The 25,659-nt window shown below is 45.0% G+C and overlaps 2 protein-coding genes across 3 annotated transcripts in view; both read left to right on the top strand.

Annotated features, from left to right (window-relative positions):
- Positions 1 to 25,659, top strand: part of Arhgap39 (Rho GTPase activating protein 39) — a 151,560-nt gene that overhangs the window by 46,634 nt on the left and 79,267 nt on the right. The window lies entirely within an intron of this gene.
- LOC116913506 (dolichyl-diphosphooligosaccharide--protein glycosyltransferase subunit 4) lies at positions 4,328 to 4,878 on the top strand. Its single transcript, XM_032917714.1, has 2 exons — positions 4,328 to 4,372; positions 4,498 to 4,878. The coding sequence occupies exon 2, from the start codon at positions 4,499 to 4,501 to the stop codon at positions 4,610 to 4,612; it is 114 nt and encodes a 37-aa protein (XP_032773605.1). The 5' UTR covers positions 4,328 to 4,372; position 4,498; the 3' UTR covers positions 4,613 to 4,878.

Raw genomic sequence — 25,659 nt, 5'->3', positions numbered from 1 at the left:
AAGCAACAGCCCTGATAAGTCTTTAATCTTCCCTTTGAAACTTCACAAGCCAGGCCTCCATCTCTGCACTGTTCTCAACATTATCTTCCAAACTCCTACAGAACTCCTACAAAGTTCTTAACATCCCAATGGCTCTTCTAGCTCAAAATTCCAAAGTCCTTCCACAGTCCTCCCCAAAACATGGTCAGGTTGTCACAGGAATACTCCACTTCTGGTACCAATTTGTCTTAGTCAGGGTTTCTATTCCTGCACAAACATCATGATCAAGAAGCAAGTTGGAGGTTGGGGATTTAGCTCACTATTAGAGCGCTTGCCTAGGAAAGCGCAAGGCCCTGTTGGTCCCCAGCTCCGAAAAAAAAAAAAAAAAAAAGAACCAAAAAAAAAAAAAAAAAAAAGAAGCAAGTTGGAGAGGAAAGGGTTTATTCAGCTTACACTTCCACATTGGTGTTCATCACCAAAGGAAATCAGGACTGGAATCAAACAGGTCAGGAAGCAGGAGCTGATGCAGAGGTCATGGAGGGATGTTACTCACTGGCTTGTTTCTCCTGGCTTGCTCAGCTTGCTCTCTTATAGAACCCAAGACACCAGCCCAGGGATGGCACCATCCACAATGGGCTGGGTCCCCCCCCCCATCACTGATTGAGAAAATGCCTTACAGCTGGGTCTCATGGAGGCATTTCCTCAAGGGAGGCTCCTTTCTCTGTGATAACTCCAGCTTGTGTCAGGTTGACACACAAAACCAGCCAGTACACTGACTAAGACGATAATTAATTTAGTAATTATGATTTAACAAGAGGATGTTCTTTTTTAATCCTGTATTCTAAATGCTTTATGTACCTGGACAAATGTCTCCTCGGTTTAGGGACATTCTCTGCTATGATTTATTTAAGAATGTGTTCTACAGCTTGGAGTGGAGTTTTTCACCTTCATTTATACACACGATCCTTAAATCTGCTCTGTTTATAGTGTCTGCAGTGCTGTGGATCTCCATCTCATAACTTCTTGTTTATGTGTCTTGGTTGGAATGCTCTTCCACCTTGTCTTCAAGCTCAGATATTCTGGCTGCTCGATGACTGCCTCAGGCTTCAAAAGACTTTTTTTTGTATTACGTGTTTTGTTTCTAGTATTTTAGTTTCCCTTTTTCTTCAGTATTTCTGTTTCTTTAATTGAACTCCTCATTTATATCTCGTATCTACTCCCTTGTTTCATTTACCTATTTGTGTTCGGTTGCAACCCATTCAAGATTTCATTTTCGCCTTTGATTTCTTTGAATATACTTATAATTCCCCCTTCTTTTTGAGGGAGTAAAGGTCTCTCTACATATCCCTGGCTGTCCTGGAACTCTCTCCGTAGACCAGGCTAGAACTCCCAATTCACATCTGGAGATGTGTCATTGGTTAAATTTCTTTATTTTGTTTTTGAGATAGGGGTCTCATAATGTAGCCCTGGCTGGTCAGGAATTTGCAATATAGACCAGGTTGGCCTCAAATTCAGAGATCTGCCTCTGCCTCCTGGGTGCTGAGAGTGAAGGCATGCACGATCAGGCTTGGCCCAAATTTATTTACTATTTATCGTCTGTCACCCTTGCATTGTTGAAGAGGTCGGTAGTTAGACTATTGTCATCTCCTGCAGAGACGAGGGCGTAGAGCCTCAGCGAGCATGCTAACCTCACGTGGAGGGCAGGACTGGAGTCTCATGATCTTCACCATAGCAATGGGCAGTGATGAAGCCATGTGAGTCCAAGTCCTCACTTAGTGTTCTACTCCTCCATCTCTCAGCACTCAGGAGGCAGAGGCAGATCTCTGACGTGGAGGCTAACCTGGTCTACATAGCAAATTCCTGCCTCCCAAAGAGAGAGTCAAACCAGATGAGAAAAGAAAGGAAAAAAGAACTGATGTAAAAATGTAGTAAAAGACCGTAGAGGAAATTCACAAAATAGGAAAGCTTAGACGGTGGTGGAAATGAACAGAACTCACTCTGCCCCAGGTTGGCCTCACTCTCAGGCCTCCCTGCTGGCTGACTTTGGAGTGGCAGACTATGCTCTGCCTGCTGCTTGGGAGATTTGTCATTGGCCATCGCGCTCAGCCATGGACACTATGCGTGACACTCATAACCTGCCAGGCCAGAGTCATCTGTTGGCACAATAACGGCAAAACTTACATAAAAGCATCCGACTACTTTCCAATGGATTTAAGGCCTGCTCCACAGAAAACAACTCACGTCTGATACTGTAAGCCAAGGCAAAACCTATGGTTTAGAGGGTGGTAGGCCCCGGTGGGAATACAGCAATTATTTTATGAAACGGATGTGCTATACCTGTCTCAGATTGACTTCCTTTTTCAAAGGGTCTCATGGAACTCAGGTTGCCCTCAGACTTGCTGTGTCCCCAAGCCTGATCTTGAACTCCTGATCCTCCTACCTCTACCTTCTGCATAAGCCTGCCTGGCTTTCAAACTGAGTTCTAGACATGCATTTACACTCATGGATTACCGCTGCTGCTAATATCCTCCATGCAGGGAACGGTGGCTACTGTTAAGACTGGACTAGTCAAGTTGGTGGTGGGGCACACCTTTAATGCCAGCCCTCAGGAGGCAGAGGCAGTCAGGTCTGAGTTCCAGGTCATCCTGGTCTACAAGGGGGATATTCAGTGCTGTTACACAGAGAACCCTGTCTCAAACAACAACAACAACAACAACAAACAAAAATAATAATAAAGACTCATAAAAATAATAATAAAGACTCGAGCTGCTGAGAACAAGACACTATGGCGTGGCATAATGGCACAGTGCTCAACCGTGTGTAAAAGAAAGCAACCACAGATCTCTACCACCTCCTCCAAAGGCTCAGGGAATATTTAGGGCAGAAAGAACGTAGGAGACAGACAAAGTGGTGGACAATTGTGTCCCTTGTTCCTCCCAATTGAAACACTAAAGGAAAGAGGAGCCCATATGCCCAGGAAGCTCATGAAGTTTACAAGTTTCAGGAAACTCCTAAGGTTGCAAGGGTGACAAAGCATTTCTACAGGTGAGAGGAGGGGACTGGGCAGGGCGCTGGGCAGGGCGCTGCAGTGACACAGCTTTTGTGCTTGGGTGGCCTTTTGTGCATTTGCCTTGCCTGTGCTTCTGTAGGAAACCTCAGTAAATGCTTTGCTTCGCTAAGGTTGACCTGGATGGAATCCTTTATTTTGGTCTGTTCTTGTCTCCCCAGGGAAGGTCATGTAATATACTCACTATGATACCAGCTTCATGCTGTTTTGAAGGAAAACATTTTACAGTCTAGGTCCTTCCTTCCTTTCTTTTTTTCTTTTTCTTTCTTTCTTTTTTTCTTTCTTTTTTTTTTTTTTTTTGGTATTTTAAGCTACAAATTCATAGGGAATGGACTCCAGCAGGTCAGACACGTTTCTGTTAGCTGCACTCCACCTGAACCCATGTACCTTTCTCTCTGGCTTCCTTTTTTCTTGACCATTCCTTCCATCATTACAGGAAGCTATTCAAGCTCTTAGAGTGCATAGCATGCTCCATCTGGACATTAGTTCTTTAGCAAGGGTCTCCCTTGTTGACCAGGATGCCCACAGCACGCTGGGTAACGCTAGATGCTTCCAGGTTGGCTACGGTAATTCTGACAAACATTTCTTTCTGAACAGTACTCACCCATTTGGTTTCTATATCAACCTTCTTGTAGATCCACACGGATGTGGCCAGAGGAAGAACTCCATGTTTTCTAAACGGCCTGGAGCACACAGAGCAGGTGCTCCTCCTCCTTCCCTTCCTGTTTGTTATCTCGGTGAGCTATGCCCAGGTCACACAGTCTGATACCCAGCCTCAATGGCCTCAGCTTCAACCATCACATGTGTGAAGCCCAGGTCATTGGATTGAGATACCCACCAACCTGGAGATATTTCCCTTCCTCCCCCCAATTAAATTTTCTTTTAGATTTGCTATTTTTATTTTATGTGCATGGGTGTTTTGCCTGCATGTATGTTCGGGCACCACATGTGAGCAGTGGCCATAGCGGCCATAAAAAGGCACTGGAGCCCCCACCCCCACCCCAGCCACACACGGAGAACTGGAGTTATGAATGGCTATACTACTAAAAGCAATATATAGATTCGATCCAACACAAAGTTGGTCAGTGGTGGTGCTTGTCTTTAATCCCAGCACTCGGGAGGCAGAGGCAGGCAGATCTCTCTGAGTTTGAGACTAGCCTGGTCTATACAGAAAGTTTGAGAAAAAAAAAAAACCACAGAAAGTTTGAGAAAAACAAGGGCTACACAGAGAAACCTTGTCTCAAATAACAACAACAAAAAGCAAGATAAAAAAAAATTCCAGGAGTTGGTGTGGCAGTAGGGTCGGAGTCGGGTGGAGCTAGTCAGGTGAGACGCTCCCAGGCTTCGTTTCACAGGCGAACCCGGAGGAGGTTGGATCGTGGTGGCAAGGATCTAGCCTAGCGAGAGCAAGGAGTGTCCCAACCGAGGCTCAGTCCTTCCCTTGTCCACAGGATGATCACGGACGTGCAGCTCGCCATCTTCGCCAACATGCTGGGCGTGTCGCTTTTCTTGCTTGTGGTCCTCTATCACTACGTGGCAGTAAATAACCCCAAGAAGCAGGAATGAAAGTGGCGTTTTCTCCGCCCCAGGCTTCCAGGACATAGTCTGAGGCAAGATGGAGGGTGTGAGGGGCCTTCACACTTCACTTCATCTCTCCTACCCATCACAGCATACAAAGCAACTACACCTGGATTTTTCCAAACAACTTTTATTTCCTCAAAGTCTTCCTTAACCCTATGGAACAAGAAGCTGCCACTGAATAGGGCCCAGTATAGGGGCTGCTTTCTTTTCTACTCCCTCCCCCCAATACAAATATATATATATATATATATATATATATATATATATATATATATATATATATATATATATATATATAAATACCCAGATTTCAATGTATTACACAGCTATAGTAAAAAAAAAAGTTATATTGGTATAAAACCAGACACATATCAGTGAAATCAAATCGAATGCCCAAACATATATCTGCACAGCTATGGATACCTGATTTTTGACAAAGAATCTAAAAATACACACTCCAATAAATGGCGGTGGTCAACCTGGATGTCTGCATGTAGAAGAATTCAAATATATCACTCTAAAACTTATCTGCAAATGCATCAAAGACCTAAATATGAGACCAGGCTCTCTGAATCTCACAGAACAGAAGGTGGGGAACAGGTCTGAACTCCCTGGACACTGATGGAACAGGCACTTAGACCAACATTCAATAAATGGGACCTCAGTAAACTAAGAGTCTTCTGTGTGGCAAGGGACAGCATCGTGTGAGCAAAGCAGCAGCCTACGGAGTAGGAGAAAACATTTTACATTATGCATCTGGTAGAGGTTAGTGTCTAGTTTACATAAAGAACTCAAAAAATGGAACACCAAGAAAACAAATAACCCAGGTAGAAATGGGATAAGGAAGGAAGCAGAGAATATTCAAAAGGTGAAATACAAAAGACTTAGAAACCTTTTAAAGTGGCTCCAGCTGCATATGTAGCAGAGGATGGCCTTGTTGGGCACCGATGGGAGGAGAAGCCTTTGGTCCTGCCAAGGCTAGCCTCGACAGTGTAGGGGAATGTCAGGGAGGGGAGGTGGAAAGGGGTGGGTGGTTGGGTGGGGGAAAGGGGATAACATTTGAAATGTAAATAAAAAATATCCAATTTAAAAAAAAACAATATTGTACCACATTTAAAAAAAAAAGAAACCTTTAAAATATGTTCAATATTCCTAGCCATCAGGGAAATATAAATTAACTTCTGAGAAATTTTTTTTTTTTTTTTTTTTTTTTTTTTTTTTGGAGCTGGGGACCGAACCCAGGGCCTTATGCGCTAGGGCAGGCTCTGCACCGCTGAGCTAAATCCCCAACCCACTTCTGAGAAATTTTATCTTACCCCAGTCAGAGTGGCCAAGATCAATAAAACACAAGACAGCTCATTCTGGCAAGGATGCTAAGAATAGGGAAACACGAATTCTTTGCTGATGAGCATGAAAACTGATACAGCCACTATGGAAACCAGTGTGGAAGTAACGCAAAAAGCCGAAAATTGATTTACTTCAATATCCAGCTATATCATTCTTGGGCATACACCCAAAGCATGCTAACTCCTACTCCAGAGATATCTGCTCACCCGTGTTCTTCACATGAAGCTGCAAACAGCCTAGGGGCCCATCAGCTGGTGACTAGATGGTGGAAATGTGGTCATTTACAAAATGGAATATTAGTCAGCCGTTAAGAAAAACAAACATGGGGTTGGGGATTTGGCTCAGTGGTAGAGCACTTGCCTAGCAAGCGCAAGGCCCTGGGTTTGGTCCCCAGCTCCGAAAAAAAGAAAAGAAAAAGAAAAAAAAAGAAAAACAAACATGAAATTAGCAGGTCAGTCATCCTGAGTGAGGTAACACAATCCAAAAGCCAAATGTTACATGTTATCTCTCATCTATTAGTATTTAAGCTTTCAATAGGCTTGTTTCAATGTGAACAGATATTATACACATGTGTCTATTGAGGACTTGTGGTGGGGAATCTAGCAGCATTAACCAGGAGGAGCTGGGAAGGCAGGGTAAGAGAGGGAATATGGGAGGGACTACTAACGCTAAAGGCCTTTTAATAAAAACACCGAAACCTACTATTATGGAAGCTTCCTAAATATATACATATATGAAAGGAATTTAAATGGAATAAACATATAATGGAGAAGACAATGTCCCAACTGGACATCTAGAGCCACTAGAGTCTCTCTACCTCCGACTGACTAGCGTTCACTATGCCAGAAGGTACTCTGCACACTAATGGAGGAGAAAGGCAAGCCTTAGCATAGCCCAGCTACAGCTTCTGTAATAGGCGACAGTGGCTTGTCCGGATGAATACTGTTTTAAGAGTGACACAATGTTACAAGAGTAACGGACCACTTTTTGGTTGGATTTGAGACCCACTCCATGAAACAGGATGCATACCAGACACTGCTAGAGTAGCCGGGAAGATGAGACGAGATAGGTCACGGGCCGAGTGGAAAAACTGATATTATTATTACTCTACTAAAGCAACATAAAGAGCAATAAAATGACTAAATGACATATTGTCAGATTAGACAGTACATCTTTTTACAGTAGACAGTAATTAGCACAGAGACCCACAGTCGAACAACAGCTAGAGTACAAGACTCTGGAGCACTTGGTCCTAAATGGGATGTTTTCATCAGAGCCCTCGGGGCTCAAGGGTTTATGAGGAAGAGGAGGCGGTGGAGAGATTGTAAGAGCCAGAAATGGTGGATGTCTCCAAGGAAACAGCATCTTCCAGACACAAACGGACTGACGTGCATATCAGCTCACAGATGGTGCAGCACACAATAGGTCTGCATAGGTTCACATGTGACAGAAATCCCAGGGTGGAAAAGGCAAAAAAAGTCTCACCCCTAACTAAGAAGACAATTGCATTTGATACCTGCTAGAAAGGGGGAAATCAGTTTTCTCCATTGGAACGTCACTGGGTATATAAAGAGCAGTGCAAGGCAGGCCCCTGCCCAGGAGTACTTAGGCAAAACAAAGGGAACTCTGTGGGGTTTTTTGTTTGTTTTTGTAGGGTTTTCTTTTGTGTGTGTGTGTGTGTGTGTGTGTGTGTGTGTGTGTGTGTGTGCGTGCTCGGGGGAGGGTAGCCGGGGTGGTGCTGTTTGTTTCTTTGTTTATTGTTTTTCGAGACAGAGTTTCTCTGTGTTTAGGCCTGGCTATACTAGAAGTCGCTCCGTAGACCAGGCTGTCTTCACAGAGATCCGCCTGCCTCTGCCTCCTGAGTGCTGGGATTAAAAGCATGTGGCACCACTCCTGGCTTCTTTTGTTATTTTTCGTCTTCCTGTTTGTTTTGATTTTCCTTTTTTTTTTCTGGAGGGGTGGATCTAAGAGTAGTTGGGGGAGGGGAAAACATGTTCAAAATATATTGTTTAAAAAGCTTAAATAAAAATAATCTATTAGGGGGACTGGAGAGAGATGGCTCAGTGGTTAAGAGCACTGACTGTTAGTCCAGAGGTTTCGAGTTCAATTCCCGTCAACCACATGGTGGCTCACAACCATCTGTAATGGGATCTGATGCTCTCTTCTGGTGTGTCTGAAGACAGCTACAGTGCATTCATATAATAAATCTAAAAAAAAATCTAATAGAATTGATATTGTGAATGAATAGTTTTAGATTTGTCATTATTTTCTGTGTATTTCTATTATTTCTGTGTTTTGCCTGCATGTATGTTTCTGTACCACATGTATGCAATGCTCACAGGGGAGGGGCCTGAGGTGGGCTTCGGACCTCATAGAACTGCATTTGTTATGGTTATGAGCTTCAATGTGGATCCTGGGACCCAAACCCAGATTCTCTGTTATAGTAGCAAGTGGTCTCACTGGATGACCCACCTCACTGCCCTCACCCCCTTTAGGCTGCTCTTAATTAAGAATTATGCTCTCCGGGGTTGGGGATTTAGCTCAATGGTAGAGCGCTGCCTAGGAAGCGCAAGACCCTGTTGGTCCCCAGCTCAAAAAAAAGAACCAAAAAAAAAAAAAAAAAAAAAAAAAAAAAAAAAAAAAAGAAAAGAATTATGCTCTCCTTTTTATTTCACTTCTAATGTATCTATCCATTCTCTGGAGCTGTTTGGGGGCATATGTCAGACTTTGTTTCTGTGTTTGAGACACCATCTTGTTACATCATCACTGACTGGTCTTACAATGTATCCCAGACTAGACTAGAACTTGCTATTCTTCCTGCCTCAGTCTCTTGAGTGCTGGGATTATAGGCGCGCACCACTGGGTCTTATATCGGCTATTCTGTATCAGTGATGAAAAGACCCATGAACACCTAGATCTATACTGTCTTCTAAGGAACCCTCATGCTGGGTCTGAGTCCTTACTTAGAGTCATATTGGAGGAGAAATGTGGTCATACCGTCCCTCTCCCACTACCAGTCCTCTTACTAGAAGACACATGTGGCGTTTTCCTCAACTGTGTGATGTGATTCCTCCTGCTCTCGGCTGAAACCGACACCTATTGTGTCACATGCAGACAACGGACAGGGTCAGTTCCTGGGAGCCCTGGACCTCTACACTTAGTGCTTCTGTGTGGGTTTTCTTGTCACTGTGACCAAGTATCTGACAAGAACCAACACAAGGGAGAAAGGCTTCTTCTACCTCTCACTTTGAAAGTAGATTAGGGAAGGCATGGTGAGGGTGGAGTGGCTTGCCATTGTGGAAGAAACATAAGGCTGCTTGTTCATTTCCAAGGGGCAGGAAACCTAGACAAGATATATCCTTTCTCTCTTCATTCAGACAGGGACCCCAGCTCATGCCACGGTACCATCCATTGTCAGGCCCAGGTTTCCCTCCTTAATCTTCGTAGGGAACACCCTCACAGCAATGCCCAGAGGTATGTGTCACCAATGTCACAGGGGCACATCTTCTTCCTCTTCCTCTTCCTCTTCCTCTTCCTCCTTCTCCCATTCTTCCTCTTCCCCCTTCTTTTTTTTTTTTTTAAGCCAGGATCATGTTAGGCAGTCCTGGCTGGCCTAGACTATACTATGTAGATCAGGCTGACCTCACTGAGATCACTGTCTCTGCCTCCCAAGTGCTGGGATCAAAGGGATGTGACCCCCATGCCCAGAATTGGGCCATTTCTTAATCCTCCCAACTTGACAATTTAAGCATCAGAATTCCTATCAACAAAGGCCACTCAACTGTAAGGTGTTGAATGCTCCCCACAGGTAAAGAAAAAGGTGATAATGGAGGAAGGCACTGTATTCAACAAGTAACCTAAACATGAGTGCGTCCTTGCTAAACTGTGAACAAGGAAAGATCAATACAAGACGGACGATATTGAGGTGCCAGACACGTTTTTTCCAGGACATGGTCACCAATGAAATAAGAGTATGTTAGGATGCAGAGGGTAGGATGTTAAGGAGGTGTTTTGTTCTTACAAAGAATAATGTTAGAGGGGCTAGAGAGCACTCGGCCATTAAAGAGCACTGGTTATTCTTCTAGAGGGCCCATGCTAGCCTAGCATATAGTGACTCTCAACCACCTAACTCCATTCCTTGAGGATCTGACACCCTTTTCTGACCTCCACAGGCTTCAGGCACAAACATGGTACACAAACATTTCTGGCAAAATACCCATGCACATAAAATACAGTAAGAAAAAAAAAAAAAAAAAAGAACAACATTAGAATGTTTCTGAATGTTCTTGAAAACTATTCAATGGAAATGGGCAATATTAACAATGCAAGGGATAGAAATGAGTCCAGACCTCTAGTCCAACCTTCAGAATGAGCAGAGCAGACTGCAAACTTTCTGCAGGGAGAGTGGGAAGCCAGAGATAGGTGTGGGCAGTCCTATGGTTTGGTAATAGGAGATTTTTTTTGGTCTCCAATAGGAGGCCTAACTTAAGGGGTTTGAGAAGTTCTGTAATGGCCACCATCTTTGAAAGTCTCCTGAAGAGAACCACAAGACGTCTTGGGAGTAAGCACCATTCATTCTAAGTTTGTGACCAAAGGCTCAAAAGGGAAGAGGCAGCAGGAGTGTGTGGGTTGAGGGGGAGAAGCATTGTTGGAGAGATGGCTCAGCAGTTAAGAGCACTCACTGCTCTTCCAGAGGTCCTGGGTTCAGTTCCCAGCACCCACAGGGCAGCACCCACTGTCTGCGACTCCAATCCCAGGGTATCTGATGCCCTCTTCTGGCCTCCACAGGTACTGCATGAATGTGGTACACAGATATACACTTAGGAAAACCCATGAACATAAAATAATAAACATCTCAAAAATATTGAAACAAACAAAAAACACTCAAAAGGAATCCAGTCAGCCATGTTGGTGATGTTTCTTCAGCTGCAAGGAGGAGATAGCCTTGCTTCATCCAGGTCAACTTGCTTCAGGTAGGTGAACAAGAAAAAAAAACCCTTTTTCCTATTAAAGGTAATTAGCTCACCAAAGGCCAATCTTCTGCCTATCTCACGCCATCTAAAACTTTCGTATAAAGAAATTCAAGCCTTTTACTTCCCTCTACCTAGTAAAGCTTTTTTCCCCATAAAGCCTCCACCTTCCTCCAATTCCCAAACTTGATCTGTAGCAGCCGACACCTTACCCTCCCCCTTCACCTACTTCTTTGTGCTGGGTTCCTTTAAAACTAGTCAATCAGGAAAGACTATGAGGTGACCCCAGGCAATAGGAAAAAGTCACAGTCACCACCTGCCTTAGGATAAAAACTAAGTGAGCTTCCGTCCCTAGTGTACTTGCTAGCCCGGTTAATTTATTTTTGCAAAGATAAATTGCCTTGCTTGACTACTTTTGTTACTTGTGCGTTTCTTTCTGCAGCATGAAGAATGTTTGTTTCCAACCGCACTGCTGAGGGAGCTGCAGACAGAACAGGAGCCCTCGTCCTTTGCACGCAGCATAGGATGACTCAGCAAGGAAGTGCGGAGTGTGAATGTAGTGGAGATCCCCAGGGCTTGGAGCCTGCAGTACTGCAGGGGGTTGATGGGTCTGAACTCTCTTACACAGGGTCTGAGCATTGATGGAATGCTGTGTGGTCCTAGAAGAGCTTTGGGCCATTTTATTTGGCTGCAAGTGGAATTTAAATGCTACTCATAGAAATGAAGACTTGAGCTGGAAATGGCTCAGTGGGTCAGGGTGTTTGCCACTATGACCCAAATAGCAGAAGGGACGACCTGACTCTTGTTTTCTGACATCTCTGTGGAGGTCTTGACACATGCAGCCAGGCATACACACAAAATAAGTAATTTTTTATGTGTGTCTCTATACAGTAATGCAAAGGCATGGGTCCCGTGGAGCTAGAGTTATAGGTGGTTTTGAGCCACCTGACATGGATGCTGGGAATTGAACTTGAATCCTCTGGAAGAGCAGTATTTACTCTTAATTGCTAATCCATCTCTCTAGGCTCTGGTAATAAGTTTTTTTTGTTTTGTTTTGTTGTTGTTTTCTTTTTAAATAAAAGGACTGGTGGCCAGCAGTGATGGCCCACGCCTTTAATTCCAGCACTAGGGAAGTAGAGGCAGGTGGATAGCTGTGAGTTTGAGGCTAGCCTGGTCTACAGAGCAAGTTACAGGGCAGCCAGAGCTACACAGAGAAACCTGTCCCTCCCCCCCCCAAAAAAAAACCCACCAAAAACAAACAAACAAACAAAAACCGACGAACAAACAAAGAAACAAAAAACTGAGAGGGTGACAAACGCACTTGTAATCTGTTAAAGGCAGATATTAAGTTTGAGGCCAGCCGGGGTCCACACAGCAAGAGTTCATCAAATAAAAAAAAACAAAACAAGAAAAACAAACAAAAAAAACAAACCAAATGGCAGCTGAGGATGCTCGGCTGGTAAAGGGCTTTCCTAGAATGGGTTCCACCTCCACAGCTGTGTAAACCGGATGTGGTGGCATATGTCTGTAACCCCGCCACAGGAGAGATGAAAACAGGAGGATTAAAATTTCAAAGTCATCATTGGCTACATAGGAAGTTGAAGGTCAGCCTTGGCCATATGAAGCTCTGCCTCAGATTAAAAAATAATAATAATAAAAATTTAAAAGAGCTCAGTGAGTAGAAGTGCTTTTTGTACAAGCCTAAGGGTGCGAGTTCTATCGCTAGAACCCATGGTGAAAGGAGTTGTCCTCTGATTTCCACATGGACACCGTTAGCACGTGCGTGCACATGCTTCATACGCTCAACACACATAAAAAAAATAGAAAAAATAGAAAAGAGAGGTCATTTAAGGCTGTGTCTGAGTTACCACGATAACTCAGTTAACTGAGTTAAGAAGATAAGAGGAAAATCATAAAGGGAAATTAGAAACAGGGAGTACGCAGAGTATTTTAGACAATGGCTACTTTTCCAGAGTCAATAAAGAGGTAAATCTCAAGCTGAGGAACCCCAGCAGGGTTAGAACTAATAAAGTCACGCCACACCCACATTAGGACACACCTGAGGTGACCCAGACCTTCAGAAGTGGTGGGTACAGGTGAGAGCGAAACGGCTGCCTAGTGCTGCACCGGGGGCGGGGCCTCCGACCCAGGCAGGGCTCACTTTGGCCTCCCGAGGGGCTGCGCGGTGGCGCAGGCGCATTGCAGCCTCGCGGGCGGCGCCCCCTAGCGGCGCCAGCATCCTCGCGGGGGCGGAGTCGGAGGCGGGGGGTTGCGCTTGGTGACGGGGGACGCGCGGCCGCAGCGCACTGGACCAGCGGCGGAGACCCAGGACGTGAAGCGCTGGCTGCGGCGGCAACGGCGGCCGGGAGCCGCCGGGAGCTGAGGCGCAGCGTGCGGTCGGTGATGAGGGGCAGTGGCGGCGCGCCGGGCGCAGGGCCGGCTGGTGAGAGCGCGGGAGGTGGGCGGCGCGGGCCGGGAAGATGGCGGAGAGGCCTCGATGCGGCCCCACGGCCTGGCCCGGGCGGAGGCCCCCTCCAGCACAGTCGTGCTAGGAATCGGGGCTCCAGGTGACCCGGTCGGGGAGGGTCGGCAAGAGAACGCTGCGGCAGAGGGCCAGGGAGTGTGAAAGCGGGTTTGCGTAAGAGAAGGGGCCCGAGGGTGGGTGTGAGGTGCCATGGTCTGCACGCGTGCCCGGCCTTTGGATGGGCGTGAGTGCGTGTGTGTCCCTGCCCAAGATAGTTATGTGAGAGCCCTTTGCTTGAGGTGGTTGGGGTTGGGGTGGACCCGATGGTGAATGTGAGATGTGAGGGTGCCTGGCCTGCAGACAGGTGTGTGTCCCGAGGACAGGTGTGCATGCGTTATGTGTCCAGGCCCAGAGCCGGTGTGCTTGTGCCCTTCCTGTGCGCTGGGCTCCGTCCGTTTGGGGGTGGTGAGAGGTGGTAATTGCCCGGCGAGGATCTTGCGGGCCAGGCTTTGTCCGCGATACCCGGGAGTCGGTGGGCGTCTCTGGGTCGGGTCGTGGCTTGCTTGCGCGTGGTGCGCCCTGGCTTCGCGGCAGGGCCTCTGCGGCAGGCTCGGGTGGTCCTCTACCCGGCCTTTCAGACTTGGAACTCCCTGGGCGCCTGCTGTTGGCAGGCGTGGGGTGGGTGGGGGCTGCGAGGCAGCAGGCTGTGCATCCCGGCCAGGCTGTCTTTATTTTAAAACGTGCTGCCCGCTTCGGGCGCGGCAGCTGTGGGTGTGTTCCATGCTGCTGCTCACCGCAGCTGCTGTGGGCGCTACGCAACCTTCAGCCGCAAAAATGCGGCTGGACCCCCTCCCCCTTCAGTGTTGTTCGGGTTGGCCAGGCCTCCAGTGACCTCTGCAGAAAAACGTACAGTTGCAAGGCTTCAGTTCCTCCCGTGGTGCAGACAATACGGACGTTTGTCTTTGGGAGCTGGGGAGGGCAACTGAGCACTGCGTCCTGGGCGCAGTCTGTAAACAGCAGGTGGTTTTGTCCCTGGCTCCCCTTTTTACAATGAACGTGGGGGAAGGGAATTAGAAGACGGAGAGGTGTGACTGGATAGTCCGGAAAGCCAGTCTTTAAGGGATTCTGAGTGCCTAGGAGGGAATGGAGAGGTGGCTCCTTCCAGCTCGTGGTCTAACCAGCTGTCTTGAGGAGGCTGGAGCAGAGTGAAAATGAGTGCTGGTTCTGGAGCCAGACTGACCGCCCTTGAGTCATGACTCCTCCTTTACTGGCTTTGTGGTATTAAGTAAGGTCTCTTTGCCCTTTGGTTTCTTGGCTGTAAAATGGGTACACTAATAGTATTGGTCTCAGAATGCTGTTGTGAGGACTCTATGACTTAAGACTTGTAAAAATTTTCACACCTGGGAAGGATGAGTATCAGGAATTGTTCTTGCTACTAAGTTGCAGGCTGTTAGGGTTAGGTATGGGTTGGATTGTGTGCTACAAAGTACATAAGCTAAGTGTGTGTGTGTGTGTGTGTGTGTGTGTGTTAAAATTGTAATTTTGTCTGGGTTTTGCTATGTGCTCAGGCAGGTTTCAAACTCATGATCTTGTCTGACATGCACTGCCATGCTTGGCTCAAAATACCTTTGTGTGTGTGTGTGTGTGTGTGTGTGTGTGTGTGTGTGTGTGTGTGTGTGTTTATTTTCATCTTGTGTATGTGCTGGTGTGTGTTTAATTATTTTCATTTTGTGTACGTGCCAGCACCGTCATGTAGAGGTCAGAGGATAAATTTTAGGAGCTGTCTCTCACCCCTGACCATATGGATTGCAGGGATTAACTCAGATCAAAGTGCCTTTACACACTGAGCCAGCTAGCTGGTTGGAAGAAAATCTTTCTAAAGAGAAAAGAACCAGTTTTATACACTTAGATAAATTATTGCATAGAGTTGCTTTAAAAGAATTTTTGGTAAACAAGCATCTGATGAACTTCACAGAATGCCACAGTACAGACTGGGAGAGATGAGGTTGGTATTGCCAGAAAAAAGGGAGTATGCAGGCCTTGAGTAGTGAAGAGTCAGGCCTACAGTGCTAAACTTCAGTGTTAACCTTTGAATTAAGAAAGGTAACCTTATTAAAATATACATTGACATCAAAGACAAAATAAGTAAAAAAAAATGAGAGCCTGGTATTACCTGCGTGGTAACAGGCCTTGGTAAATTACTGGAAGAGGTTAAGACAGGCTTTAAACAGAGTGAGGGAAATTGCTGTGTTTTCCAAGGAGATAGTTTATCTAGTCATTACTTTCCCTCTTTGTCTCACTTTACTCTTGAAAATGGTAAATCTTATTTATACTCTGATAGAAAAGTTAAGTGAGGTCTTGAGACTTGTGGCTGTGAAAGTGAGAATGGTTTTTTGTTTGTTTGTTTGTTTTTAAGGATTTGGTGTCTAGCACTTTGGAGAAGAAAGTAGGAGAATTGAGACCAAACTGAGTTACATGAACCGCTTGAGTTATATGAGACCATGTCTTTAAACAAAAGAAAAAAGGAGTCCCATTTCATTCTGGCCTCTGCCATATGTGTGCTGGGGCAAAGAGCCGTGAATTAGGAGTCACACACAACAGACTCACAGGTCCGTGCATGGTTTCACAGTCTGGCTATTGCAGCCTCTCCTTAGGTGTCTTGACTCCTTGATGCTGTTGAGAAAGGAAAAAAAAAAATCCTTGAACTGTGTTCCTATGCTGAAACATCAGTTTTACTAGCAAAACCCTTCTACTGGACCTTACAAACAATCCTCACAGTTGGCCTTTTGGGCACTGTATAAGGACACCACAAGGCTTTGTTCTTTGAAGTAGACTAGGTGTGCAGCCAGCCATGTACATACAGAGATAGAATGTGCTGGTTACCAGCTCACGACACCCTCTTCCCATGTTACCACATTTTCTACCTCCCCAGATAAAACCTTACCCTTAGACATTGACCTCTGTGGTTCTTGTGCCACCGTGTTCACTCTCTTGTTGGTCCCTTGAGTTGTCCCCAACTTCATGTCCCAGGTCTTCCCTGTGCCCTGTGACAGAGTCTGACCTGGACTTTGTCCTAGGGCAACTGTTACCATCCTCCTAGGAAATATCTCCTCACCTGGCTTATAGCACTGCCCATGTCTGTCCCTACAGGGATCAGGACCTGAAACCCCGTGAGTAACATTTACTAGGTATGTCTTCTTGAACTCAAGCAGGTTAGATTTGCTGGCTGTCCTGTGGCTCTCTGGTGCCATAGAGACATAAGTGAGATTTGTTGGTATCTGTTGTGAGTTATAGTGATGTGTAATTCTCTCTCTGTTCATTGTCTCATGTAGAATGCATGTTAATCTTTTTATAGTGAATTCTAAGAGCCGGGCATCATCTGTTTTGTTCCTCTCAGTTGGTGTTTTGCGTGTGATGTGTGTATGTGTCTGTATGTAGTGTGTAAATCTGTGTGTTTGTGTGTGTATGTGTGTGTATTTGTGTGCTATGTGTATGTGTGGTATGTCTGTGTATGGTATGTGTGTGTAGTGTGCATATGTGTGTATGTGGTGTGTTTGTGTGTGGTATGTGTTGTCTATGTGTGTATTTGAGTATGTGTGTATGTATATGTGTGGTATGTCTGTATGTATATCAGTGTGTGTGTTCTGTTTTTTGTTTCAGTGATACAGCTTTTTAACTTTTAGGCTTTCAGTGGAAAAGCATAATGACCAGTATTGGAAATATTTTCAATATTCTATGCAAGCACTCCACAAGCATTGCTTACTCATTACTTTTTATATTGAACAGCTAATCTATGTGTAATCACTTGGATGTATGTGGATTTTACTGTCAAAAACATGGAGTTTGGAAAGGAGAGAGGCCAGGCTCAGGTCGAGGATGTAGCTCAGCTGTAGAGTGTTTGCCTAGTATGACAGGAGCCCAGGGTTTGGTTCCCTTACATTTCATAAAGCCGTGTGTGGTAGCACATGCCTGTAATCTCAATACTTTGGGGAAGTCGGAGCAAGAGGATCATAGGTTCAGGGTTATCCAGTGTTAAATAGCATGTTAGAGGCCAAACCTGGGTTATATGATACACCATGTCAAATAGAGAAAAGAAATGAGAGGGCCAGAGAGATGGCTCAATTCTAAAGGCAGCTGCCACCAAACCTGCTGACCTGGATTTATCCTGTGTCCTACCTGGTGGAAGGAGAAAAAGGATTCTACAAAGTTGTCCTCTAACCTCTGTCCTTATGCCATACTTTGCACACACCCCTGTGGCCATTCACACCCCCTATCTGTCTCTGTCTGTCTGTCTCTCTCTTTCTTTCTTTCTCTCCCTCTCTCTCACACACACACTCACAAAGTAATAACAGCAGCAGCAGCAGCAGCAGCAGCAGCAGCAGCAGCAGCAGCAGCAGCAGCAGCAGCATTTCAAGGCTGGTGAAATGGCTCAGGAGGTAGAAGTGCCCACCACCAATCCTCATGACCCAAGTTCACTTCCCAGGACTCACATAGTGGAGGAGAGAACTGACTCCCGGAAGATGTCCTCTGCCTCCCACATGGGTGCCTTGGCATGCAATGTCCACACATGCATACAGAAAATAAATAAAATTGTCTGAGCAGTGGGAGTGCTACAGCAATGGTCTTTAATCCCAGCATATGGAGGCAGAGGCAGGTGAATCTCTGTGAGTTCCAGGCCAGACAAGGATACATCATAAGACACCATCTCAAAGAAAACTGGAACTGGACTGGAGCGATGCTCAGTGGAGTGTTGACTGTTCTTCTAGGGGACCTGGGTTTGGTTCCCAGCACTCACATGGAGGCTAAGTGTCATCTGTGACTCCTGTTCCAGAGGACCCAATGCCCTCTTCTGACTTCTTTGGGCACAGCACTACACGGTGCATAGCTATGTATGCAGGGAAAACATCTACATACATAAAATAAAAATAACATTTCAAATGTATAAGCGAACAACATCTACAACAGAAAGGCCAGGCTAGTTCTCTAGACAGATCAGAAGTTAAAATCTATAAGTAGACACTTCCTATCTTCCCCTTCTTTTCTGTCTCTTTTGGCAATAAAGTTTTATTAATACCCAGCCAGACCTGTTTATTTTTCTATTGCTTTGGCTACTTTGGCTGCTCCTAGTTAACTGGGCCTTTCTGTTTTCTTACTTCCTGAAGTTTAAACTGTTCGATTTGGGTACTTTTGCTTCCCAAAACTTAATTTTATTTAATAGTTTCAGACAGATAATGGGGAGGAAGTACCCAGGTGCTTGGTGAAACCTCCTGGTTTCTTGTGGAAGCTTGGGCTTAGTTCCCTGCAGTAAAGCATAAGGCCAATCTTGGAAGGCTACGGCCCAGGGTCTGCAAACATGGCGCTGTCCTGAGTTTCATTCTTAACCTCTCCCAGATCTTCTATCTTACCCCCCTCTGGTCATGAGGGATGTGTGTCTGTGTGTGTGTCTGTCTGTCTGTGTCTGTGTGTTTTTCTATGTCTGTGTCTGTGTGTCTGTCTGTGTCTGTGTATGTGCATTCACAGAACTTTGATCCCTGGGACCCACACAGTGGAAGGAGAAAACCAAAACTTGTCTTCTGATCTGTACTTGCTGTATAGCATGCACACAAAGGCGGGTGCACATGCACATATACACATTAAATAAATGTAACAAAAAAATAACAGCACATTTACACAGAAGGTGGGCACGATAGTCACAGTAGCTAAAGGTGGGACAACTCATAATATCATCAACAGACAGATGGACAAAATGTGATAGATTCATACCAAGCAGTATTATTGGCAAATAAAAAGAAGCGAGTTACTGACTCCTGTTATAGCATACATAAACTTTGAAAATACTATGCCAAGCCGGGAGTGGTGGCCCATGGCTTTAATCCCAGCACTTGGAAGGCAGTGATGCTCACCTTTGCAGGTGAGTGTCTGTGAGGTTGAAGCCAGCCTGGTCTACAGAGTGTGAGTTCCAGGATAGCCAGGGCTACATAGTGAGATTGTTTCAAAGAAGAGGAAGAGGGGAGGAGCAGACTGTGCCTAATGAGAGAGGCCAGTCATGGGAATGGTTTTATTTATTTATTTATTTATTTATTTATTTATTTATTTACTTACTTACTAACTTACTAACTTACTTACTTATTTGCTTCTTTGCAATAGGTTTTTGCTATATAGTCTAGGCTAACCTCAAACTCAAGATCTCTTGCCTCACTCTCCTGAGTGCTGAGATTTGGTTTTCTGAGATTACATTACTATGAAATGTCTACTATAGGCAAATCCAGAGAGAAAGCAGTCTAGTGGTTACTGAGGGCTAGGGAATGGCAGAGGCATGGGGTTTTTAGGGTAATGCAAGTGTCCTGAAATTGACCAGTGAAGGGTTTTAGATACCTTTGAATATACTAAAATTACACACTTCTAAATGGGTGGCTCGTGTAGTATGTGAACTCTATCTCATTGGAGGGGTTAAAAACAAGAATGACTAGGATTTTTCAGGGAAACATCTCACAGTTGGGGATCAAAAAGGCTCTGGTATAGTCTGGGGTTGTGTTGGGGCAGAGTCTGCGATGTTTGCTCAGTGCAGTCTGGGTGCAAAGCCTGGAGTTACACTCCATTGCGGGTTACTTCCTGACCACTGTCCTGTCTGCTGCTCGGGGTCGTAAGGCAGAGTGCGGGTGAGGGCCAGCAGAACACTTCTGTCCTCTTGCAGTCTGCTCTTAAGGGAGCAGTGTGCAGCAGTGGCCGAGTAAAGAGTGGGGGTACAGCTGCCAGCCAGGTGCGGACATGACTGTGACAGCCCCTCCCTGCTGCTTCAGTCTTTACCATCTCCTCCCCCCGCACCCCCACCCCACCCCAAGTCCTCTGCTATTCCCTGGGCCTTGGTGGAGGGCATTTTCTCAGCTGTCAGGACTGTGCTCAGAGCCACACAGTAAGTTCCCTCAGCCCACAGACCTCTTGCTATTAAGGCATCAGATTGCGTGCTGCCTGTGTTACTAGTTAAGGTAAAGTAAATTCTAGAACTGTGCGTGTTGTTTTCTATTGATTTGCAGTGATGCTGACCTTTTGTTTTATATTTAGTATTTGATTGTGTTCTGAAATCCTTGGATTTTTTAGCTGGGAGTACTAGAAGCAGCTCTGATCTATAAAGGTGAAAGAACATTCTCCTGTGGGTTCTCTGTAGGGATGCACATCTGCCTGAGGTGTCTCCTAGAAAAGTACAGGGCTCCCTGCCCAAGGCCGCTCTGGCTAAGGCTAGTCCTTCTCAATTGTTGGGGCACAGTCTTAGTGTCAGGTTCTGCTGCTAGGCCTGCTTTTACTCCAGTCTTTCTTGACACCTGATGTGTACCAGCAGCTTGATGCTCAAGTGCCCAGAGGTGAAGGAGACAGTCCAGGTCTCTGTTGGGCACACAGAATTGAATTATGCTCACAGTCTGTGGGTGGCATGGAGCAATAGCCTGACATACTCATAGGAGGCGTTTGTAGCCTACGGGTTGCAGACTTTAGGCTGGTGTATACCGGATGGTGGCCTTGTTACAGAGGGATGTTGGAGGCTGAGCAGGAGCTGTTTAGCGGCCCCGGAAGAGCATATCTTAGGTGGAGGGAAGGAGCCAGAATCATGAGGTTCCAGCCCAGCAGCTTCTGTGTGGAGTCAGGGCGGAGGAAGCAGGTATTTGGGACCTTGCTTACACCTCACAGAACTGAGACTGTCTCCTGAGGGGAGTCCATCTCCACCTTATCTCCAGTGTGGAGTCAGCGCACAGATAATCAGAGGCAAGGGTTTGGCAGATTGCCAGCCTCAGCTTTATCTATTCACTTCATTTGTGTGAAATATTAGAACTTAGTGAAGTTACTGTGCGTCCTTGGTCAGTGCATTTTAAATGATAAATTATTTTCAAAATCCACGTTGGTTGCCAGCTTTGCAGAACTGGAAAGTGCTGTCAGTGGCTCTCAGAGCTAATGTAGTGGCCTTTGGGCTGTGGCCCTGACAGAAGTGACCAAGCCGTACTTCACACTGAGCAGGCAGGGTCCTTTTCTCCCTCTCTTTTAAAAGATTGATTTACTTTCATTTTGTGTATATGAACATTTGTACATGTGCCTGCATGTATATATGGGCACCGTGTGCATGCCTGCTGGTGCCCTTGGAGGCCAGAAGAAGGCGTCAGATCCACAAGAATTAGAGAGTTGCAGGGTGGTTGTGAACTGACATGGGTGCTGGAAAGCATTCTTAGGTCCTCTGGAAGAGTAACAGAAGCTCTTAACCACTGAGCCATCTCTCCAGATCCCTAGGTAGGTTCTTAAAGAGAACCAACATTGTGTATTCACAGGTAGGATTTAGCACTTGCTTACTATACGGAAATCTATTTCTGGCGTTAACAAGCTTAGCTGCTGCTCCAGGGGGTGGAGGCGCACACCTTTAATCCCAGCCCCGCCCAGCACTTGGGAGACAGAGGCAGTCGAATCTCTGAGTTGGTGGCTAGAACTAACCTCCTAGGAGTGAGACCAAATATAGAGACTGGGTGAGGGGAGTTACTCACGTGGTAGATAGCACTGGAGAATTATCCTGAAGGACCCAGGAGATGACTGGTGATGCCAGTCAGCCTGCACTGAAATGCGAAGCATCACCCAGGCTGTTGTGTTAGGAATGAGTCTGGGGACTACCAGGAAGCATGGAAATAGTTTAGCTGTGTTGATGGGACAGGCAAGACATTGACAGAAGCTGGTGAGGGGCTGCATTGCACTTCCCAGTGTGCTGTAACACATCTGAGAACACCATTCCTTTCTTTTTTTTTTTTTTTTTTTTTTTTTGGTTCTTTTTTTTCGAGCTGGGGACCGAACCCAGGGCCTTTGTGCTTCCTAGGCAAGCGCTCTACCACTGAGCTAAATCCCAACCCCACACCATTCCTTTTGCTGCTCACTGGGCCCTGTGACAAAGACAGACTACATACTGTGCATCGACCCATTGATGGACACTGGAGTCCATTTGTTTGCTTCCATTTGCTGGTGATTATGTAAATGCTACTAATTCTTTATATTTGTGGTTGAGTTTTTATATAAACACATGTTTTCAGTTCTTTTGATTATATACATAGAAGTAGAATTGCTAAATGTTAATTCTTTATGTATTTTTGAGGAAATGCCAAGTCTTTTAAATTAGTTTCCCCATTTTACATTGCCCTCCAGCAACATATAAAAGTTTCAATTATTTTTACTGTATGTATGTATGTATGTATGTATGTATGTATGTATTATTTATTTATTTATTTATTTATATTTAATGTAGGGTTTAATGTAGCCCAGGATGGCTTCAAACCTGTTGTATAGCTGAGGATGACCTTGAACTCTAATTCTCCTGATTTTACCCCTCTGCCCCTGAGCCTTTTTGTTCTCCAGTGCCAAGGGTCAAATCCATGGCATGTGTCAGGTACCTGTTGTACTCCTGAGCTATACTCCTGTCCATTCTTCAGTCGGTCGTCTTTATTACAGAACTGTATGTATAAATTCCTGCTCAAATATATGATGTACAGATACTTTTCACTATGTGTGTATGATGTATGTGTGTTATACACTTTATGTATGTGTGAGATATGTAAGATGTGTGTACCTGTGTATATGTGTGTCTGTATGTTTGTGTATGTGTGCATATGTGTGGGGTGTGTGTCTGTGTGTGCATGAGAGAGAGAGGAAGAGAGAGACAAAGACAGAAAGCTCTAAGGTGATGATGTATGGTGTATGGTGGCCCTCTGGATGCTGAGGCCAGGGGTTTGCTTGAAGCTCAAGACTCTAACAGATGCATAGTGAGTTCAAGGCCAGTCTGAAATACATGACAAAACTCTGTGTCAAAAAACAGAATAACAGAAATTTTACTCCTGTGTTTTCTTCTAAGAGTTGTATGGTTTTAGTTCATGTCCTGATTTTTAGTTTTTTGAGACAGAGTTTCTCTCTTGGCTATGGCTGTCCTAGAACTGGCCCTGTAGATCAGGCTGGTTTGAATGCAGAGATCCACCTGCCTCTGCCTCCTGAGTGCTGAGACCAGAGGTGTGTGCCAGCCCAGCTATGCACGGACAATCTTTTGTTTACGTGTTGCTTTGTATGTTATATATGCAGCTAGGTGTTCGATCCATTTGAGTTATTTTTTATTTATGTGTTGAGGGAGGGTGAAACAAGGTCTTGTTTAGCCAAAGCTGGCCTTAGACTCACTGTGTAGCTGAGGCCTGTCTTGAACTCCTGATCCTTTTACCTCTTCCTCTTGAGTGCCAGGAAGACATACATGTAGCACAATGGCTGGCAGAGTTCATTTTTTATAGATTGCAAAATCAGGGCCTAACTTGATTCTTTTGTGTGTGGCTACCTTTTCCAGCTTCATTTGTTGGAAAAACGTCCTTTTTCCATTGAATTGTCTTGGCATCCTTGTCAAGAATCACCTGACTGTAGATAGAGGTTTTATTTTTCCTGGCTGTTATCCCTCTGGCATTCTGTGTGTCCCCATGACTGTGCTGTGTTTTGACGTCTGTAGTGTAGCTGTCAGCTTCCTAGTCAGGAGGCCTGCGTCTGTTACTTCCTCTTTTCCCAGACTGTTTTAGCAATTCTGGGTCTTAGAATTTCCATGGGACCTTCCGGGTCAGCCAGGCCATTTTTTCAAATCACACGAGATTGGCTTCGGCAGGAACTGTTGTTTTATATAGTCTGGGGTGTTGAAATCTTACAGTGGATATTGTCTCAGTCTGTGAACTTAGGGTCTCTTAGGATTATTTAGGTCTCTTGATTTATTTCAACAGTGTTTGACAGTTCCCATTGTACAATTTTTATATCATGGTTAAATTTATTCCCAAATATTCCTTTTGACAGTATATATTGTTTTCCTAATTTTATTTTTAGGTTTTCCATTCCAAGTGAACCTCTTAAAGTTTTTCTTTTTATGTGTGTGTGTGTCTGTGATCATGTATGTGTGAGTGCATGTGTGTTTGTCTGTGATCATGTATGTGTGAGTGCATGTGTGTTTGTGATCATGTATGTGTGAGTGCATGTGTGTTTGTCTGTGATCATGTATGTATGTGTGAGTGCATGTGTGCACTGAGGCTGGAGGACAACTTCAAGTGTTATTCCTCAGGTGGTGGCATCCACCTTTTTTCTTTCAATCTTTTTATTTTGTGGGTGTGAGTGTTTTGCCTTCATGTATTATGTGCACTGCTTGTGTGCCTGATTTGGGGGGGGGGCTGAACCAGGGGTTATGCATGGTTGTGAGCCACCGAGTGGGTGCAGAGAATGGAACTACACCAAGGTCCTCTGCAAGAGCAACTTGTGCTGTTAACTGCTGAGCTATCCTTCCAGCTTCCCCCTTTTTAAAAATGAATTTCAGTTAGCTTGCCAGTACTGAGTTCACAAAGTGTGGGCTACCACACTTGATCTTTTTTTTTTTTTTTTAATGTAGGTTCCAGAAACTAAACTCAAATATTCATGGTTGCAAGGCAAGCGTTTTATCAATTGTTTCATCAATCAGTCTCTAGGTATTTCTTTTTAATATTAATGTTTGAGCAAATGTGCAAAGCATTAAAGAGAAGACCAGCAAGGTGGTCAGTGGGTAAAGGCGCCTGTTGCCTGTCTGAGCATGGTGGAGAAAGGAGACTCCAGCTAGTTTTACCTGGATCTTCACAACGCACACCGAGGCTGAAAGTCTTCTCTCCTTATATTTTAACTGTCCAGGTCCCTCCATGGTAGCAGCTGTCTGTCTGTCTTCAATCCTCATTATCCTAGTAGGAATACTTTATATTTAGCATACATGTACATGGATATAGATGTATGTGCTTTTTCTCCTTTTGATTAATAGTTCTAAATGAAAAATAATGTTCACTTAAGATGTTTTGTTTCTAAAATTTTTTTTGCATGCAGTAATGAAAATCCATTTTTAGCAGCTGGAGGAATGGCTCAGTGGTTAAGAGTACTGTCTGCTCTCGCTGTAGGACCTGGGCTCAGTTCCTAGCGCCCACATAATGGCTCACAACCAGCTGTAACTCCAGTACCAGGGGATCCAGTGCTTTCTTCTGGCTTCTGTGGATCTTGTATACACATGGTACACAGAAATACATGCAGGCAAAACACACACATGCATAAATTGATAGAAAGAATGCATTTTTAAAAAATGAGTAAATAAATCTGATTTCTAACCTTTATTTTGCAAGTTTTCAGGAATTTAATAATTCAATAACTTTTTCTTTTCCATTGGTGAGGAGGTTTTAAGGGGAATGGGATGGCTGTTATGGAGTAGGGGT

This window comes from Rattus rattus, chromosome 1 (genome assembly GCF_011064425.1).
Source record: "Rattus rattus isolate New Zealand chromosome 1, Rrattus_CSIRO_v1, whole genome shotgun sequence".
Taxonomy (NCBI): Eukaryota; Metazoa; Chordata; class Mammalia; order Rodentia; family Muridae; genus Rattus; species Rattus rattus.
This window is presented reverse-complemented; position numbering and strand designations above follow the sequence as displayed.